The 22061-nt window shown below is 39.9% G+C and overlaps 1 protein-coding gene across 9 annotated transcripts in view; it reads left to right on the top strand.

Annotated features, from left to right (window-relative positions):
- LOC128833970 (protein dispatched homolog 1-like) overlaps window positions 1-22061 on the top strand; it is a 160603-nt gene that overhangs the window by 91633 nt on the left and 46909 nt on the right. For 6 of the 9 annotated variants that reach the window (XM_054022306.1, XM_054022302.1, XM_054022305.1 and 3 more), the window contains one exon: window positions 12125-12664. The exons of 1 other annotated variant lie outside the window; for it this stretch is intronic. In XM_054022306.1, the coding sequence (XP_053878281.1) occupies window positions 12156-12664 (509 nt within the window). In that variant the 5' untranslated portion in view covers window positions 12125-12155. Of the gene's footprint in view, window positions 1-1488; window positions 1630-12124; window positions 12665-20880; window positions 20934-22061 lie in introns of those variants that run through there. 2 more of the 9 variants (XM_054022311.1, XM_054022303.1) reach the window with 2 other exon arrangements.

Here is a 22061-nt window from a genome sequence, read left to right as displayed (position 1 = left end):
TATTTATTTGTTGTTGAAAGACTTTGAGGAAGAAATGTGTTAAGGAATTTTAAGGGCTGATGGCAGTTCAGCCTGCTGGATGGGGAAGTCTTTGCCTAAGTATCAAAGATGGAATGGAAGCAGGCATGATGAGGGTATGTCTACGCTACAATGGCAAAGCGTGTTTTTCTGTTGATGTAGGGGTAACCCACCTTTCAGGGAGGGGGTAGCTAGGTTGACGAAAGAATTCTTACATCGACCTAGATGCTTCAATAGTTGGGGTTAGGTCAACCAAACTACATGACGCAGGGTGTGAAATTTTTCACAGCCCTGAGCATTGTAGCTAGTTTGACCGAATTTTTAGGTGTAGACTGGGTCTAATGATGATGAAGTCTTCTTAGCTGGCTACGTTGTAGCCTAATGGGGAGCCAAGGCTACATCGCGGGGGTTTCAAAAGCTCTTCTGGCTGCTGTTTTGCTAAAATAGTTATGAATAAGACCTATGGAGTTTTGAAAACGATAGTAGTACCAAGTCTGATAACTTAGCTGGTTGATCATCCTTGTTTTTTATAGTCCTGTAACAAAAAAAGTTTCACAAATTTAAAAAGCAGCACAAGGCAAAGCACTGATATGGCTTATATGCATGAGAATCTCTATCTGCCCCACCCACATTGCTTTCACTTTAGAGACAACATTTTTCAATTATTAGTCTACTACAGTTTTTCTGTGAGAATTTTACTTTTTGATTTTTAAGGTGTTTGAGTTTTTAGATTTTACTTGTTTAGGAAAGGTGAGGTACAGTAGTTTCTTATGTCATCTGTGAACAACACACTTGTTCTGCATGGTTTGTCAGATTTGTTGGGCTTTTTGAGAGTTGTGATACAGGAGATAAGAAAGGACCAGAGTGAATTTGAAAGGAGCCATATTGTAACGAGTTCTATCTTTGGTATCCTGTTTTCCATAAATTATTCTCCTGTCAAAAATAAATAAATAAATAACTTTTTTTGGAGCAACTTGCATCCATTTATATTTCCCCCTTAGAATGTAAAGGTAAGAGAGAGTTTGGTCTGCAAAATACATAGAAATATACACAGATTTAATAACTGGTCATATAAACGTAAGTGATAAAACCGATGTGCTAGAAAGCTAATCTCTAAAACTTAAAATAAGTCTAAGCATCAAACAACACCATCCAACAGGCTTTAATCTACTAACCTAAATCAAAAAGATCAAAGAAAGTTATAACTAATAGCAGCATTTGGTGGAATACTCCCGTAGAAGCAGGAAAAAGCTAGAAATTACATGTCACCTTCATATCCTGGCTTCCTGACCTTGTGTTGAGATCAAGCCCTCACCATACCAGCTGTAACCATTAAGATCTTGCCCCCAAGGGTTAAGTAGGAGAGAAACTCAGCTGTCTATAGGAAAGCAAACACTGAAAGTTCCAGCCCCTAACATGCCCAATTCAAGGCAATCTGCGTATGCTTGTCATTCAGGCTTGTCTCTGCAGTATTGTAGGGCAGCTCCAACCAGCTTGTTTGTTTCTGTTGTGTTGCTGCTGTTTGAGCAGTTCACAAATCACACTCTGCTTCAAGACGATTTCATAAAAGACGATTGTCGTACCTTGGAGATACTGTTAATCAATTTCAAGGTAGCATTTATTTCTATAACTGCTAATCTGTTTTATTTGTGTTTAGGAAGCATGGAAAGTATTTTACATGGAAATGTATTTAAAATCCAACCATTTTTTCTGTAGTAAATTTTAGGCTAGAGATTAAACTATTTGATATTTCAGAAATTATTACAAATGTAGATTTAAGACTTTGATGTATGTTCGGTTTATTTGCACTAAAATGTTACCCTGACTGTAATAAGTAGACTCCTTTCTTGTAAAAGGTTACAGCTGTTCAGAAACATTTGAGCGCCTGGAACAGAACAGTGCTAATACAAATATCCATTGTTACTGTAGTAGGTAGTTTTGATCTTTTGTTATAGCATTATTATATGTAGTTTCTCACTTGTTTTTCAGAGTCTAAATTAACTAATGTGAGATTAAATTGCTGTTTTTTAATTTAATGCAGGGATGAAGTACATTGAGAAGTGTATTGCAAAAAATTATTATTAGGATGTCTAGCTTAATAAGAAAAATATTGCTGAAGTGAGATGGGTTTTTATGTTTTTTTTGTTTTGTTTTTTGTTTTAAATCTGTTTTTGCACATACAGTGACTTTGGTAAAGTATCTGCAACTACTTATGGATCATGCACTTTATTTTTATTAGCAAGTAAACTGATATAGTGGCTATAATATCTCTGCTTGATGTGCATTGACATGCATATTTATCACTTTGGTTGCATATTTAATACACAGTATTTTTCTCATTTTAAGAGAAAATAATTAGTAATGCATTTTTTAAGGATCTCCAAATATAATTTTATTTTGAAATTTGGATGTCTACAAAAAATTTCAGCATAACATTTACCAGTTTATATCATAATTACAAATCAGTGGGCATGGTATAATCAAGAGATAAACAGAATTTTTTTAGGTACAGAGAGTTTTAGTGCAACACACTGCTGTGTAATGAATCTGTAAAATATACAGGTTTTAATCTGTTACATAACATACCTTTCAAATTGGCATTGTGGTGGTTTGTTATAGCAGTAATTGTACCATAGCAGGGGGGTTCTTTTTGGTGACATTCTGCAGGTATATTTATATGGTAACCCCATTATACAATTTACTAAATCCCTGTGAATCTTTTACTACAAGTAACTCCTTTTACACACCCAAAAAAGAGAGAGATTCTGATTTTTACTGTACATGGAGTAGGGTTATTTTGGATAATAAGAGTATTAGTGATTATGAAAACTTAAGTACCCTTTATATGGTAATAGAAAGTCACTAAACTATAAATAAGATTAAGTGTAAGGACAGTACTTCTGTTGCAGGCAATGAGTTTTTACTGCTTTCCATGCTCTTAAATTTTCCTGAGCTATTTCTACTAATACACTGAGATAAATAGATATAAATAAAACATTTTGTAGTGATCATGCTTGTCTCTAGCTATATGTCTTTTTTCAAAACAGTAATTCTTGCAGTGACCTATTATAATTCCTTGTTTTCTTCTTTGTGCTTTTAGTTTTTTGTTAAACCACAAATGTGATGGTATTAAAAATAAACTGCAATAAACTGGTAAATCCTCTTCAGGTAGTTTTTGTATGTGTGTGTATATGTATATATATATATATATATATATATATATTATACACATATACACACACACACACTTATATACATATAAAATTATCAAATTATATATATATATATATATATATATATATATACACACATACATATACATACACTTCAGAAAAAAGAGCTTGTCAAAGCACCACAGACGGTTCCCATAATAATCTGTTTTTCATAGCTTGTGCTAAACAAGTTAACTTCTGGTTAATAAGATATTTATGAAGGTCTTAAAATGATTGTCTTCCCCACCCTTGGCTCTTTTCCCCAATCCCCACTCCTTCACATCCTAGCTGTTGATGGGTTACGTCGTGTGCCAGCTGAGTGAAATCAATTCACTAGGTGCCCATTTGCAGCATGATCTACAATCCTGGCTTGGTGACATCTGGAAACTCCCTGTCACATGAATTGCAATTCCTGACCCAGCCTGCAAAGCAGGAAATGAAATCATAGTGTCCCAGGTTTAAGACAGGCCAGCTTGTTAGCATATCAAGCTGTTGAAGGGGATGGAGGAAAAACAGCTTAATATAGATACTGAATGTGGCAAGGGAAGGAGAATAATTTTTTATTCTGTAAATTTGATGCTTTCTTCTTCTTCCGTATGGCTTGGGTAGGTAGCAACAACTACATGCTTTATTATGATTGTACCCTAATCGTTACTTCATGTCACAGATATTTAGATTACTGAAAAGCTATTTATCAGCAAAGAAGGGCATGAATATATTCAAAAGTGAGACTATTATGATTATGGTCCACCTAGTTCCTGTACAGTGGAAAAAAATGCAAAAATCCCAGACAAATAGGAAATATATAAGTTCAGTACCATCAAACTGTAGTGTTAGCATTCATAAATATTTAACACTGGTATACGCAACATGTTAAAAAGACTGTAACATGTTTAAAAGTTAGTGTTTTAAAAATTGCTGAGAATTTCTTATAAACAATTGCTACTGAATAAAAACTGAAAAGATGTCTTTTCTTAGACGATAAATTTTAAAGTAGACAAACTAAGTAAATGAAAAGTGTTCTATATGTTGAGAGGACAAACCTTTGCTTTTTGTTATCTTCTGGTAGTTTTCCTTAACTAAATAATGAAAGCTTTTCAAGGACGAACTAGCGGTTTACAACCAAAATAAAAAGCAAGAATCAGGAAATTGAGAGAAACCAACTCCCACATATTGTGAACACACAAAAATTAGATGCTAGAGAATTTTAAGAATGTCCATCTGAGAGCCAAAAACAGAGATCAACAATCATAAAGCATTTAAAAGTTTCTTGACTTCTGAACAAATACTGTCTTGATAGAGAATTAGGCTCTCCCATGAAAGCCAGTATCAAAGACTAGGCCCCACCTATTACTTTTGTGAACTTTGGGGGGGAAAACAATGGCAAAAATAATTTTGGTGAAGTGAAAGGGGAGAAAGACCTCATCAGAATGGTTGTGCATTGAATTGATGGTATAGTAAATGGAGTCTTGGAAGGATTTATCTGAGTTTATAGAACTGAGAACAAGGTACACACTTGTGTACTAAAAAATCTGTAGTGTTATGGGACTTGAATCCATTATACTGTTTCTTCTGGAAGGAGTCTAAGCTAAGATTGTTAAATATTGCTCAGTTTAAGAATGTGTCACTTCTTGCAACACTTAGGATTAAATTGTTTCAAACAAAATTTTGGCATGGGGAGATATTTTCATCAAGGATCATGCTTATTATCAGGACTATCATGTTCTCTTAAAAAAAACAAAAAAATACAAACAGTTTTAATAGGCTGTTTGTCTGGAGGATGTCTGCAGCTCCTGATTTGGAATGTTTTAGATCATTTAAAATGCAGTCTGAGCTGTATCCTGTCCTAAGTTTAAAAGGAGCAAACTATTATAAACCAGTTTAGGGGTTATATTTTGGTGCAAGGCACAGATTTGAGATGTACATTTTCTTAAATGGTTAAATAAACTAATTAGCTGTTTCCTAACTATCACGTAAATCAGTCTCTGTACCACATGACTGGAGGATAGCTACCGTAGCGCCAATTTTTTAAAAAGGCTCCAGAGGCAATCCTGGCAATTACAGGTCAGTAAGCCTAACTTCAGTACCAGGTAAATAGCAGGGTCCCCCAAGAATCTGTCCTGGGACTAGTGCTGTTCAATTATTCATAAATCATCTGGGAAAAGATGTAACACAGCTAGCAAAGTTTGCAGACGATACAAAATCACTCAAGACAATGAAGTCCAAAGCTGCCTGAGAAGAGTTGTAAAGGGATCTCTCAAAACTGGGTGACTGGGCAACAAAATGGTAGATGAAATTCAATGTTGATAAGTGCAAAGTAATGAACGTTGGAAAACATAATCCCAACTATACATCCAAAATGATGGGTTCTAAATTAGCTGTTACCACTCAAGAAAGAGTTCTTGGCGTCATTGTGGATAGTTCTCTGAAAACATCTGCTCAATGTGCCGCAGCAGTCAAAAAAGCTAACAGAATGTTAGGAACCATTAGGAAAGGGATAGATAAGACGATGGAAAATATCATAATGCCACTATATAAATCCATGGTACGCCCACACCTTGAATACCGCGTGCAGTTCTGGTTGCCCCATCTCAAAAAACATATACTGGAATTGGAACAGGTACAGAGAAGGGCAACAAAAATTATTAGGGATATGGAACAGTTTCCCTATGAGGAGAGATTAAAAAGACTGGGATTGCTCATTTTAGAAAAGAGGAGACTAAAGGGGAATCTGATAGAAGTCTATAAGTGAATAAGGAAGTTACCCCTTCCCATAAGAGAAGAACCAGAGGTCACCCAATGAAATGAATAGGCAGTAGGTTTAAAACAAACATAAGGAAGGTACTCCTTCACGCAGTCAACCCTTGAAACTTGTTGCCAGGGAGTGTTATGAAGGCCAAAAGTATGACTGGGTTTGGTTCAAAAAAGAATTAAATAAATTCATGGAGGATAGGTCCATCAATGGCTATTAGCCAAGATAGGGATATGACCCCATGCTCTGGATGTCCCTAAAATCCTGACTGCCAGAAGCTGGGACTAGGTGATAGGGGATGGGTCACTTGATACTTGTCCTGTTCTATTCATTCCCTCTGAAGAATCTGGCCCCAGCCACTGTCAGAAGAAAGGATACTGGGCTAGATGGACCATTGGTCTGGCCCAATATGGCTGTTCTTATGTTCTTAACTTCTTTTAAAGATCCATAAATGATCTGTGCTATATAGCTGCTTCTACCAAATTTCCACTACGTCATTCACATTTGAATTTGCACTTCTGTCATTCTCAGCTGCAAGCATTATTAGTCCAGATGGTATTTCTTTAACGAATGGTTTTTTTAAGCCTATGCGTTTTTTTAACAAACTTTAAAGCAATGAAAATTCTTTCAATTGCAGCCAAAGTAACAGGTGAACTTAATCCAAGCTTTAAAAGAACATGGAAGTTAAGGAACACCAAATCCTACGTTTTAACATCTTTAGGTATTCGGTACTTCCTGAAGGCTTTGCAACCTAGACAGCAGAGAGGTCTGCTGGGTAAAGCAGTGTTCAGTGTTAACTCTCCAAATCATAGAGGGATCACTCATAAAACTGTCATTATATAACATTGCCTTTATATTGTGTAGTAGCTTCCAGATATGACAATGCTCCAAACTATTGGCCTTGATTGCATCACTGAAGTACCTTCTCTCAGCAATTTCCATTGTCAAGTGTACAATAGTTAAAGGCAATTCTAGCTTCCTTTTGGTGGTAATCCAACTGGCGTCATTTCTAGATGGACATTAACCTTCAAAATGCTGGCCATTCAGCCAGCCAGACAAGTGGATGGATTTATGTGTGTGCTGTATTAAATATTCAGATAAGACTCAAGTTACAAGCAGTCTTTAAGAGTAACTAGAGCTGGGTATATGTGACCTGCAGTAGCCATAGCCTCAATATCGGTCTAGAGTTTCCATCCATCACTTCAAAACTTTCATTTGTAAATCTGAATAAAACTAAATTCTGGTGATATGCAGCAGTGAAATGAGTCATTAACTGTTGAATATTCTGAAAGATTTTACTGAATCTTATTTTTAGTCTTAATCATAATTCTCAATTTTTCACTTTTTAAGCCCGTATGATACCAAAATCTTGAAAAGAATTTGACTCATTGCCTTTTAATATCAATCTGTGTATGCACTAGAGTCTGACTCAATGGAATTAGGATACTGTAATACGTTATTCTTACCTTCTACTTGCTATGTAACTTCCTGTACCTTTTAAAAACCTAATGAATTTTAAATAAAGAACAGAATAGTTCAGTGAAGTTTTCAATTAGACTCTGTATAATAAGCTAATGGAAACAAAATTCAAACTTCTTGTTGGTACTCTCTTGACAAGTGCTTTTTAGTTTATATAAAAGCACAAGATATATCATCAAACCTAATGAATAGAAACAAACCCAACTCTTATTTTGCTTTATGACCCTTATATTACATTGACCTCTCTCCAGTTCTGATCCAGCAAACACTTGGGCTTGTGAGGTAGTCAGTCCCATTTACTTGAATGAGGCTAATATGCTTCAAGATAAACAGGTGCTTAACTGCATTGCTGGAAGACTCCATGAAAACTGACAAAACTTAAGTTTCTGGTGCCTTAAAGGAAAGAATACATCAGCTTCATCTGTCAGAATCCTCATCTCTTGAAATAGTTCACAAGTAGTCTGGTCACCAAGAGAGGTGCTTGAACAAATACTGAGCTGCATCAAATCTTATATACCACCTTGTGGAAGATGGCAGTCTATAATGTGATGTGACCTGACCCAAATCAAACAGCTTCTAAACAACTCTTTCTGAAGATTGTCTCTGAATTTCCACATGAAGAGATTTCTAACATTCAAGCAGAGACAGTGACGTCACATAAAGACTTATTTCTTCATCTTTTCAGACTTGATTTAAAATGACCATGATTCTGACAAAGATTCTACATGAACTGGTTATCCAGGATGATTATAGATGTTGTGGTACTTAACTGCTACAAAACGTACCACACAAAATCACAGTTCTCCAAGAAGTGTTGTTACATTCATTGGTGTATGCTACAAATGTGTTGCACTTTAAGACCAAAAACCAACCGCTCTCATCCTGCTGAAGTGTATGGGCATCTGGTATTCTTGCACACCTTGTTGTATTATTGATAGCACTAGTAAATACTTTAGAACTCCTGTAAGCCAATCAAAGGTACAATTTCCTCATGCCATGATACTGATGCACTGTAATTTCCTGTTCAGAACTAATTATTAATGTCATCCTGCAGCATATCAATCCTATCCATGAATGAGCAAATATAAGCAGACAAAAATTCCTAAAATGCGGCCAGACAACTCAATAAGAGCTTTCTTTTTCTGGATGTTGAGCTATGTCCCCTTTAGCAGCCTCTTTTTGAAGCTACCATGCAGCTCGGGAGAAAACCAGGCTGTTTAAACACAGCAGTGTTTCATATAACTAATGTCTTTTCACACTGAGACAAGCTTTAGCAGCCACTTGAATTTACTCTTCTATGCTTGGTGAAAAGTTTTTTAAAAGGCTTGACTTGTTCGGAGCAGGGGAGGGAATATTCAGAAAGAATTTGAGGAATTGGACCTTTGAGAAAATACTCCTGTTTAGCAAATGTGTTGGTTGTCATATTCTGACTAGTTACTATTTAGATATCCCATCTCCTAGAACTGGAAGGGACCTTGAAAGGTCATCGAGTCCAGCCCCCTGCCTTCACTAGCAGGACCAAGTACTGATTTTGCCCCAGATTCCCAAATGGCCCCCTCAAGGATTGAACTCACAACCCTGGGTTTAGCAGGCCAATGCTCAAACCACTAAGTTAACTTCACAAAGAATCTGGCTCTGCATATGATCTATAACAAATAGCATTGGATGCATTATCAGAGGTTACATTTTCCTTTAGTTTTAGAAGTTGAGGATTGGGAAGGATAATAGCTGAGACACAGCCCCAGGGGTTGCCATGGGCAGCATTCCATTGTGCAAAGGCACTTTCTGCTTGATATTAGTTGTTCAACCGATTGAATAGCTCAGCTGGCTGAACATTCTTAGCACTCTAAATGCTCAGTGGCAGTATAGGAGAAGAAAACGAGTTAAACTTTCTTGCTTCTCTTTCATTCTTTAGCTGTGTGTTATGTCTTCCTGCAAAGTCTAAGGCTATGTCTACACTAGAGACCTTAGAGCGGCACAGCTGTATCATGCAGCTGCACCGCTGTAAGATCTGTAAGTCACTCTGTGCCAACGGGAAACAGCTCTCCCATCAACATGGGCAGGGGGTATCATAGGCTCGGGGAGGCTGTGCCTCCCCAAACAGCCTGGCATAACCCCGCCCACGCTCCACCCCCAAACGCCCTCCTGCAGATCCCAGTGCTCTTCTGTGGCCCAGGCTGGCTGGGGCTGGGGTGGGCTGGTCTGCCTGCTGCTGGGACTCAGAGAGGCTTGGACCGCGCCACCCGGCGCTGGGGGTGCTGTGGCCACGCCATCCAGGGCTGAGACTAGGGGCTGCCATTGGGTGCTCTGGGCTCCTGCAGGGGAACAGGGTAGAAGAAGAAGGAGAGGGACAGGGCCTCGGGCAGAAGGAGAGGGGCTGGGGGCTAGCCTCCCCCAACGGCCATTTCACCGGCCTCCCATGCCTGTCGACATAATTAAACCGACATGAGTGGTAGTGGAGACATGGCCTCAAACCAATAAGTTACTACTCGCACTTAACACCTGTCAGACTATTAATCCTAAATTTTAATGTTGCATTTAATCAATGCTAACATGGTTTTAATGACCTGATTTATCTTATTTTTAAAAGTATGAGAGAATTATTTTTAACAGTATTTTATTCTCACCCTTCTTACACACACACACACACACACACACACACACACACACAAAATAATCTACAAAGGTAACTTGTGAAACAAATTCCTATCCTGGCTAGGTGTGGTATTTGAAGACCTTTTTGTTTTGTTTTTTTAAAATAATCCAAATAATCTTCTCATGGCTTCTTTCAAATCTTAAAACAAAATTATAGTTAAAAAGAGAGGCAGATTAGCTGTTGCTGGCACCTTAGACTCTCATTGGCTTTCAGCCACCCCCTCTCAATTGCCGCTCCAGTGTACGTAACTCTGACCTATTTACGGTGTGTGTACAGAACAAAATCATCTGTAAGAAAAACTTTGTCTTTAATACCTTTCTTCACTGTTTAAGCTAATGCTTCCACCACAGTGCACATTCTAATTGTCTTCAGGATTGCTGCTACTAAGAAGGGTGAGTTCCTCAATTTGCTCAGTGGAAAATAACTTACGCCTGGGATTTTGTCATACTTTAATTTTTTAAAACTGAAGTTTTGGAAAGCATGCTGATTGTGCTAGATATTCCTAGTCTAACCGTACGGTTTGTGCTGCTATTATGCATTATCTCAAATATCTACAGAGACTTCTAGGTGGCAAACTAAATGTTTTGATTTCTTTAAATAACCTTTAAAAAGAATCTCTTCAAAATATTTATAAGCTTGGTTTTCAATGGCTAGTGGTTGATGTGAGGGGAGGGCAGAAACTGTAACCACCATGTTGATTACTGCTAAATGCTGGCTGCCGTGCAGCCCTGTCTCTCTCACTAACTGTTAAAAAGGTGTCAGCAAACTGCAGTGGACGCTTTTGATGGTTACTTTTAGTTTACATTGAAGTCTGTTTTTATAAATAGTACTTTTTCAGTTAGTCTTTATACTGACCGAAGTGAACTTTTTCCAGGCAGCTCTAGGGTGCACCACTGCTTCTCAACCACAAGCTGGCTGTAAACCAGAGGCAGCCAACAGTGTGTGTTCGTTTGAATTATACATTTTGCTCTGGTGTCACTTTTAACTTTGGGGTTTGGTTGAACAAGTAAAAGGCCTTTGAAACAGACACACAGCTGCCTATGGCTCACTTCCATTCCCTTCCTGCTGGTGCCCTTTTTTTTAGAGAGAGCTCATCCTGCTCTCTGCCTGTTGTCTGTATACAATGTAGCTCCCTGAATGGGAGGCAGGATTTGGGGAGCCCAGAGTCCAGCTCTTGAAGGACTATCTGTGCACTCATCTGCAGGGATATTTGGAAGGCATGTTGGGGCTGGCAGTAAGAAGACTGCACAGATCCACAGACCGTGGCCTTCCGTGAAGCCGGCTGTAGAGACTACGACATCCCTAAGAGCCCACTTGCAAAAAGGATTCAATCTTCACCTTTTGCTTTAGAAAACTTTAACCTAGTGGCTCCCAGCTAAGAGGCTGATGGTTTGAGCTGTTTCCTGCTGAATTGCCTGAGGCTTTGTGCCTGTGGTTGCTACATACCACTTTGAAGATGGTTGTTTTCTTATTTAGTCAAGAGTGGAAGTTGGATAAAATCAACTTTAGACCCCGTCTCTTATGTGGTATTTATTGAAATCTTATTATCAGGCTTTAACTTTTTGTCTCATTTATTCTGTTGCCCAACTTAATCATTTCCACTGATGTAATAATCAGGTTTTTTAAAATATAAGATCTCCTTTTCAAAGAGGTTGTCCTTGATTCTTGGAGAGAAGCTTATTTTTCCATTGAAGAAATGTACAGCAATGATGGACTCTGCATGGAGAAACAAAAGCATGTACTGAAGTACTTTGCTAAATTGGTGCTTTAGGCCTCAACAATACAGTTAGATCCACTGGCGGACCCTTATGCCTGCAGAAAGCCCATGCTGTTTAATGTAGGCAAGGGTCCCCCTACTCTTGGATCTAGTTGTATGGATTGGGGCCTATATGGAGATCTAGTTTCAGGACTAGGGTCTTATCGTTTTCAATGTAAACTGTTTTGAATTTTTGAACACTGGAAAAAATTATGCCGCCTGCTAAATTTGGTTTATTTAATTTTCTCTAGAAATACTGCAGATCCATCGAACAGTCAGAGTATGGCTATGAACAATGGCAATAATGATTTTGTGGTCCTGAGTAATGGCAGCATCCTCTCCAGTGCTACCAGTCCCAGCATCCTTTCAGCTACTGATGGAGGCATTGCAGCCCAACATCTCCCCTCCAAGGAAGCACCAAGAGCAAAAGTGAGTCTAAATGGATGCCTGCAACTTAATGGTACAATCAAACCATCCTTTCTGCCTTTAGACAACCAAAGAACTCAACAGATGTTGACACAATGCTGCCACCCTTGCCCATACCATCATCCTTTAAGTAGCCATAATAAACAGCAAGAATGTCATTCACTGGCTGGGAGCACAGCACCATCTCCTATGACTTCCTGCTGCCTGCAGCCACATACTGAATATTCAACATCTATCTGCCAAAAACATACACCTATGTATCAGACCACCTGCTGCCTTCAACACTCCCCATCATTCTGCCTTCATCATCAATGGCCTGACCATTTTCAACATCAGTCTGTTCAACAACATGTAACCAGTGTAAGGTGAGCGGAATGAATTTTCAATGGTGTTCAATATGCAACTAATTCTACATGTATTTTTACAAAAATAAGAAAAGGTCAAAAAGAAGAGTGAGTTAAATCTTTTATACATATTGTTTTGCAGACAATAATAAAATCTGAGGCAGACCCCACTTAAATGCATGCAAACTGTGAGGATGATATACTTTATCTTAATAATGTCACTATTTGAATTTGAGGGTTTACTGTTCAGGGGGAACTAATTCATGTCAAGAACATGTATGTAGTGTAGGAAAGCTTCCCTTTTTTCCTCCCACAAAGACATATCCTCCTAGGAGTTGTTTGGGTCATGTGGAAGTCATGCAGTTCTTCCTGTTAATTAGCTGTCACTTTCAGCTTTCAAAACTCCATGATAAAAGCTACTTCTCATTGCTAGGTTTCAGAGTAGCAGCCATGTTCGTCTGTATCCACAAAAAGAACAGGAGTACTTGTGGCACCTTAGAGGCCCACTTCTTCGGATGCATATAGAATGGAACATATATTGAGGAGATATATATCTAAATATAAATTTGTTAGTCTCTAAGGTGCCACTCCTGTTCTTTCCTCATTGCTAGTCAGCTCTTCGGCTTCTAGGAGAGAAAATAGTGATAGTTTTAGCTGAATTGTGAGAATTATGCAACCAGTTGAGAAGATCACAGATAGCAAATGGGCTGGAATCTTTCATTCAGTATTTCTGTTATTATCTGATCTTTTGGATCCCAAAGTGAGACTCATTCATCTACCAGACAGTTAGGGGTTGTCTACACTACCAAGTTTTGCTGACAAAACTTACGTCGACACCCAAAAGTCGACAAAACAAAAATCGCCGAAGGGTGTTCACACTTGCTCCCTCTGTCGACAGGGTGAGCAATGCACCGTGGTATGTATCCCACAGTGCAGTGTTGTGGGAAGGAAGAGTTGATCGCTGCGCATTTTGGGATTCTCTCCGAGTTCTCCCACAGCCCCCTCAGCTGCCGAGAGTAGCATCATGAGTAGCTCTGTGAGCTCTCCGTGCTGAGCAATGGCAAAGCAGCACAGCAGTCTGTCCCCCTCCCCCTGCAGCAGCCGTCTGCCTGCCGCTGTGTTCCTATTGCCGGGCAGAACAGGCATTCCAATGATTTGCTCTTTGTTCCCCAAACGAGCAGCACACAGATACTTTCCTGGAGTTTTGAAAGGGGAGGGGCGCATGCCTGCAGGGCAGAAAAGATCAAACACTGAGCAGAGCAATCAGGGCAGGCATTGTGGGATACTGGTGGAAGCCAGTTCTGTCCACAAAACAAACAGCAGTGTCTACACTGGCTCTTAGTCGACAATAAAGGGAGGGGAAAAAACAAAAGTCTCTCATAGGCAGGGCCGACTTTAGGCCGATTGGCCCGATTCCCCGGAATTGAGCCCCGCGCCTAAGAGGGCCCCGCACTCACCGCAGCAGCGGTCGTCTTCGGGGACCCCGCTCTCCCAGCTGGAGCTCCGGCCGGAGCGCGGCCACTCCCACGACCCCGGCTGGAGTGCCGGCCGGAGCACAGCCACCCCCACGACCCTGGCCAGAGGGCTGGCCGGGCCCCAGGCAGACCCACGGCGCCGCGACCCCGGCCGGAGCGCCGACCGGAGTGCGGCAAGTTGCGCGGCCCCCCCAGCCGGCAATCTGAAGTGCCGCCCCAGGAATCGGGCCCCGCACTTGCTAAAGCCAGCCCTGCTCATAGGGGTGGAAGTTTTTTTGTCAACAAAACTGGGCATTTTTTTGGAACAAAAGTCCCATTGTAGTGTGTATGCTCTTACTGTTTTGTCGCCAAAAGGCAGTTTTTGGCAACAAAACTTGCCAGTGTAGACAAGCCCTAAGCCTCCCAATTCAATCAATTCGAGGCTTGTTACACTTTATCTAGATCAGTGGTTCCCAAACTGGGGTTTGTGAACCCCTGGGGGTTTGCAAAATGTTACAGAGGGTTCTCAGGGGAAAAAATTCCCTTATGGCAGAAAGAGCTGTCTCTAGGGACCCCGGGCAGCCTGGGGCCAGCAGCCCGGAGCCCCTGGACTTCCAAGAGCTAAGCAGACCAAAGCAAGCATATTTATCACACTGAGAAGATTTAAACTTCAAGAGTCCTTATAAGAAATGGAAAGGGAGGTGGATATTTTTTGCTGTTTTTAAAATTAAATAGGCAGCTAGTATTGTTTTTAAAATTATTATGAAGAACAGGTTTAAGTTTTGTTGTAACGTGCATTGTTTGCCTGGACTGCTCAAGACCTGAATGCTTGTGTAGGAGGAACTCTTTGAGTTGGTTTCTTAAATACCTTCATTCTTTCACATCTGATACTCCTTGATGAAACATAGAAGCCTTGTCTTATAACAGGCTTATTCAAAGTGATACAAGCTACGAAAGTGAGATCTTGCCGTTTTCATAATGTAATAAAAATACTGTAATGATAAATAATAAGTAATAATAAATAGTGTGCAATAAACATGTCATAAAACAAATTTTATATTTCCAAGATCACTGCTTTTATAATTTATACTCAGGTAAAGGAGAAAATCCCTGGAAATAGTCATTTTTAGGAGGGGGTTTGCGAGACTTGACGTTTTAGTGAAAGGGGTTCACAGGTTATTAAAGTTTGGGAACCACTGATCTAGATAGTGGCTATTAAAATTACAGCAGTCTCTTCAGGACTCTTTTTCTTCAAAGCACAGCTCCTGCTGCTGTCAGTTGCAACTGTCAGTAATCAGCAGTTTTGTGACTCAGGCTCTACCTGTCTCAAATTGGGCACCCTGAAAATGAGGAAAAGCCAAACTTTTCACAGGCTAAGTGACTTGCAAATCATCACAGAGGAACTTTGTAGAGTGAGGGATAGACGCCTGTTTTCAGAGTAGAATCACACATTATGGAGCAAATCGTATTCGTTCCTTCATAGCTATAGAGCGCCACAGACACAGATGAAAGATTGGTTTCAGAGTAGCAGCCGTGTTAGTCTGTATCCGCAAAAAGAACAAGAGTACCTATGGCACCTTAGAGACTAACAAATTTATTAGAGCATAAGCTTTCGTGGACTACAGCCCACTTCTTCGGATGCATATAGAATGGAACATATATTGAGGAGATATATATACACACATACAGAGAGCATAAACAGGTGGGAGTTGTCTTACCAACTCTGAGAGGCCAATTAATTAAGAGAAAAAAAACTTTTGAAGTGATAATCAAGCTAGCCCAGTACAGACAGTTAAGAAGTGTGAGAATACTTACAAGGGGAGATAGATTCAATGTTTGTAATGGCTCAGCCATTCCCAGTCCTTATTCAAACCGGAGTTGATTGTGTCTAGTTTGCATATCAATTCTAGCTCAGCAGTCTCTCTTTGGAGTCTGTTTTTGAAGTTTTTCTGTTGTAATATAGCCACCCGCAGGTCTGTCACTGAATGACCAGACAGGTTAAAGTGTTCTCCCACTGGTTTTTGAGTATTTTGATTCCTGATGTCCGGTTTGAATAAGGACTGGGAATGGCTGAGCCATTACAAACATTGAATCTATCTCCCCTTGTAAGTATTCTCACACTTCTTAACTGTCTGTACTGGGCTAGCTTGATTATCACTTCAAAAGTTTTTTTTCTCTTAATTAATTGGCCTCTCAGAGTTGGTAAGACAACTCCCACCTGTTTATGCTCTCTGTATGTGTGTATATATATCTCCTCAATATATGTTCCATTCTATATGCATCCGAAGAAGTGGGCTGTAGTCCACGAAAGCTTATGCTCTAATAAATTTGTTAGTCTCTAAGGTGCCATAGGTACTCTTGTTCTTTTTGCGGATACAGACTAACACGGCTGCTACTCTGAAACAAGTACTCTTGTTCTTTTTGCGGATGAAAGATTGCTGCATTGGGTGAAGACTACAGGATTTAGGGAACCCAGTTTATCACTTTAATTTCCTGAATCTCACTGTAGATCAGTGGTTCCCAACCTTGATTAAAAGCTGTTTTCTTGGGGTGGTGAAAAACTATCCAGCCTTCCTGGATGTGAAAAAAACTTTGCAAATATAAATAGCTCCAGCAATGATACTTATTATATTTATTATAGGCAGACTTGGCAAAGACTTCAATAGTTAAAGTTACCTAATAGTTTCCATTATAAGACCCTATTTTCAATTTTTTAATAACATTGTCAGACTATTCAGCTTGAAATTCTCAATGTTTGGTGTCTGCTTCAGGCTGAATTTTTGTTTGTTTGTTTTTGAGAAATTTCAACAAAAATGGTTCATCCATTTCTGCCAGTGAGGTTTGGGAAGAAAATGTTTCACTAACATTAAATTCTTACAACTATTTGACAAGCATCTCCATGCTTTAGAGGAGGCACTTGCAATTTACCAGATGGGTTCACCCTAGGGTCAGAGAGGTGGCTTTTCTCGTCCCTGTGAAAAGCCACTCAATTTGGCTCAGCTCTAATACTTCGGGGTGTGGGGGGAGAGGAATTACCATGTGTCCATGCTCAGTAGAGGCTTGTTAGAGTCTGGCAACTAGATTTTTAGTGGATTCCATCTGGATTGTGGGTGATCTTGTTGCACGGCTAAAAAGGACTTTCCTTGCAATTGCTCCTCCCAGTTGCCGGGCTCCACTGTCACTGGGCATCAAAACTGACAGCAAGAAGACCATCTTTCTTGTGCTCTCAATGCTAGCCTTTGTTGGAGCCCAGATGTAGAAAGCCAGGAGGAAGTTTCTGGTGGAGTGGAAGGGGTGTGGAGACCGGGGCAGAACATTCCCTCTCCAGAACAGAACCCAGGATTTCTGAGTCCCAATAGTACTCTACTGTCTAGCAAACAGTTATGCACTGGCAGAGTGTCTGAGTAGTCCTCCCTCCACAGCTGATCAATATAAAAGGATAACAGCCCATTGATACTCCCAATTAGTAGAGCTGTTCAAAATATTTGTCAAAATAAATGTCCTTAGTTTTTCAACCAAAACACACATTTTGGTGGAAAATTTATGTTTAATCTAAATGAAAAACCAGGAACCAAAATTTTGGCAGTAAAAATATTTATTTTTAGTGAAAATGTTTTGGGTTTTTGAAAATAAACTTTTTAAAATAAAAAATGATTTTCAAAACCCAAATATATATGGTTTTTCATCAATTTTGTGATAAATTTCTAAGAGGAAAAAAACATTTTTTTTTTTTTCAAATTTTCTTGCATGAAATAACGAGTTTTTCACCTGCTTTACCACTTACTTCTGTTAGCTTAACTGGTTTGCTGATGACCCAAGTGACAGCCAGTGTAATTCCACCTAATGAATTTGTTTTCTGTTTTTTTTTTTTTTTTTTAAAGCTTACAAAATCACATACAAAAAACCACCTACATTATTTTAATGTTAAAGTTCAAATTCAACCACTGCATGTCTAAGAAATACCAAAATTAAGGTAGCCTGTTCGACCTTGATTTGTCCTCTTTATGTGTTTGTATGATATAGTCTTAGTGCACAGGATGGATGCTGTTCAGGGAATGAATCAGGTTTGTGTAGTGAAGGCGAGTTTCCATATATATTGTGATGCATTGATTTTCAAGTCAAATTTGCTCAATTTAAAAATAAAAAGATGTCTTTTCTAATGGCTACCTCAGGGATCTTGAGGCAAGCTGCATTTTTTCCTCATTGCACCTCATCACTATTTGGGGTAAATGTCGGAGTAAATCGCTACACCTATGTAATCCCTGTGCCAGCAATATGGTTGCATTGCTGCAAATAAGGACAGAATTTGACCCTGCAATTAGAACTTTATGTAGCATCTGCTACTATTAACTATCGGTGTTGGGGTTCTCTATCCATCATTATATGAAAATATTCAGGACATTTTTCCCCCCCCCACATTTCATTCCTTTTATAGTGAGCAGGTTTTCTCAGAGGAGATTTTGCAGCACTGTTAATAGGTGGTCAGACTCTGAATTTGTCTGGCTTCTTCTGACAGCTCATTCCCCTAGCCAAATGTCTTTGATAATCTTCACCTTGTCATTTAGGTTTAATGAGGTGACCAGGACTCTGAGGCTGGGTGCCATGCTGAGAACTGAGGGGAGATACCTTATATGTGAGGAGAGTATGCTCTCATCATAATTTGAAGTACAACACCCCCATGCCCTTCTGATCAGGGTCATTTTGGTTTTGCTTGGGTTGAGTTAGCTGCTGTACATCTAGGTCAGGGATCGGCAACCTTTGGCACCCGGCCCATCAGGGTAAGCCCTTGGCAGGCTGGGCCGGTTTGTTTACCTGCAGCGTCCGCAGGTTCGGCCGATCGCAGTTCCCACTGGCCGCGGTTCACCGTTCCAGGCCAATGGGGGCTGCGGGAAGGGCGGCCAGCTCATCCCTTGGCCCATGCCGCTTTCCGCAGTCCCCATTGGTCTGGAGCGGCGAACCGCAGCCAGTGGGAGCTGCGATCGGCCGGACCTGCGGACACTGCAGCAAACAAATGGGCCCGGCCCGCCCGGGGCTTACCCGGACGGGCCGGGTGCCAAAGGATGCTAATCCCTGATCTAGGTGTAGATCTCTTGTATGTATTGTGACGTGATGGGGATGGTTGCATTCATGGAAAAAAGTGTACAACAGAGTGTCCTCAATTATGCTTTTGGCAAAAGAACCGGTGTTTCACTACCTCCACTACAAATGGTCTCATAGCTATTGAAGAGTGGGGATTGATCCCTGTGACCTTGCTTGTGAAGGCGGTTGAAGGGGAGGACAGTTCTCCAATTTACTGTTTGGGGCTTTGCAGTGTTAAAAAGAGTATAAAACAGTAAAACCATATTTTTGTTGCTAAATAAATCAGAATACACATTGAATACACAAAATGAATGGATCTGTTGAGTTAGTGCCATTTTTACATACTCACTTAACTATACTTTAAACCTCAAAAATTAGACTGATTAGTTTCCTTTTCCAGAGATGTTTCTTCATACATACACTAATTTGGAAATCATTTGTATGTTTTGACAAAAGTATTTTTAAATGCAAGTTTTCCGAAATTTAGTTAACTTTAGTGTATAATCAAGCTAGCTTTCATTGCTATTCTTCAATTGTATAAATATATATTCAGATTATTGGTTATAATTGCGGAGTTGGAGAAGAGGTACATTGTATGGAAAGAAACTTTGCACAAATCTTTTCCCTAAAATTTAAAGCATATAGGAAAGTAACCAATTATTTCAGCATGGCTGGTTGTGTCAAGGCTAAAGCATAACATTTGTCAGTGACCTAATCTTAAAAGAATTAAGGGCTGGTATATCCCTGTGGATTAAAGAGTATAAAGAAGAGAGACTGAAGAATTGCACATTTGTGCTCGCCTTTTAAACTAAGCTGGATTGCAGGGTTTGTAATGTGTTCAACTTGGAATTTTGTAGTTTGACTACATTTGCAATAAAATATCTACATCTAACAAGAACTGTTCAAATGAATACCATCAAATTAATATATTTTTGAATAACTTTTAAAATCTCATTTTACTCAGTTTTTATAACCTTTTACAGTGTTAAGACTTAAATCTCTTTCATTCACTAAATATTTGTGTTTACGTGGGAAGAACTAGTTACCTGTGTATGAAAGATTGCTCGGGGGGGTGGGGGCGCTAAGCTGTTGCTATTTTATTTTACAATGGGGATGGAGGAAATGTTGTAACATGTTAGGAGTGGGCTGAGTTTTGTGGTGGTGGGTATAGTACATAGAAGAATTGTTTGCCAAGTCCATGCATATAAAAGTAGATAGAATAGATCAAATGTTGGGCCTAATAACATTGACCATGGCCTTTTAATAAATCAAACCTCTGAGATTTGAAAATCTTGGGTAAGAGATTGCAAATGTCCTGAATTAACTTAACACTTGATACATGGTTAAGAAAACAGTTGAATTAACTCTCTTGCCATGAGCAGCATATCTCACTGTAAAATGGTTTAGCATCTGTGAAATCCCAGCTGTCTGCCCAAACTATAGAATTAAATTACCCAGACTTTTAAATGTTGCTTTCAAACCAATGTTTTCTGAACTTTATTTTTCATAGAGAGGGTTGTGGTTTATTTTTAGTTTTTGGAGGGCTTTCTACCTCCTCCTCCTTTTCAAATGCCCCCACATCCCAATGACCCTCACTGAGGCAGAGAGAGGCGGAGCTTGGGCACATTGGCAATTCTCAAACTGTAGTACTTAGAACACTGGCAGGTCACATTGGTCTTATTCTTTCTGTACCTTTGTTTTCAGCTGCTTCTATAGCCAACCAGGGTACTCACCACAAAGAAGCAGTTGGAGACAAGGTTGGAGGAATCAGCAAAACCGTTATTAGAGTCTCCTGTCCTCCAAAAGGAGGAGGAGAAGTATTATGACCCACCTTCGCAACCAGAGGCACTGGTGGGACTGGAGCTGCCAGGGAAGATGGAGACTATGCAGCCCAGCATATAGGGGGAGAGAGGAAGAACAAAAGAAAATGTGATTAATTTTTCAAATGGAACAAAACACTGCATTAAAGAAAATTAAAAATACTTTTAATGCTTTCTTGATACTTTCCCATTTCAGTTATTCACATAGGGCTGATAAGCGGGATAAATGGAAAGTGATGGTAACTGCAAAGATTACATTTCTTAAAATGTAGTCTGAACTATGGAAAGCATGATAACCCTGCTGTATGCAGTTTCTTTTCAAGCAGAGTTGCACTGTTTTTTCTCAGATTCATGTGCCTTTTTTAAAAATAGACAGCTATAGTCAAAATACTGAATGCTGTCCTTGATACCTTGATGTTGAGTCTTTTAGGGTATGTCTACACTACGAAATTAGTTCGAATTTATAGAAGCCGGTTTTATTGAAATCGGTTGTATACAGCCGATTGTGTATGTCCACACAATAAAATGCTCTAGGTGCTCTAGTCGGCAGACCGCGTCCACAGTACGAGGCTAGCGTCGACTTCCGGAGCATTGCACTATGGGTAGCTATCCCACAGCTATCCCACAGTTCCCGCAGTCTCCGCCGCCCCTTGGAATTCTGGGTTGAGATCCCAATGCCCGGATGATGCAAAACAGTGTCGCGGGCGGTTCTGGGTACATGTCGTCAGGCCCCTCCCTCCCCCGTCACAGCAACGGCAGACAATAGATTTGCGCCTTTTTATCTGGGTTACCTGGGTTACCTGTGCAGACAACATGGAGCCCGCTCAGCACAGCTGAGCTCACCATCACCATATATCCTCTTGGTGCCGGCAGACGTGGGACTGCATTGCTACACAGCAGCAGCTGCTAACTGCCTTTTGGCGGTAGACGGTGCAGTAGACTGGTAGCCTTCATCGGCGATCTGGGTGCTGGCAGCCGTGGGGCTTGCCTTTTGGCAGTAAATGGTGTATTATGACTGTTAGCCGGCCTATTACAAGTCGGGTCATCGCACATTAGCAGAGTCTT

The sequence above is a fragment of the Malaclemys terrapin genome, chromosome 3 (genome assembly GCF_027887155.1).
Source record: "Malaclemys terrapin pileata isolate rMalTer1 chromosome 3, rMalTer1.hap1, whole genome shotgun sequence".
NCBI lineage: Eukaryota > Metazoa > Chordata > Testudines > Emydidae > Malaclemys > Malaclemys terrapin.
Note: the sequence above shows the minus strand (reverse complement) of the source record. Positions and strands in the feature narration are given on the sequence as shown.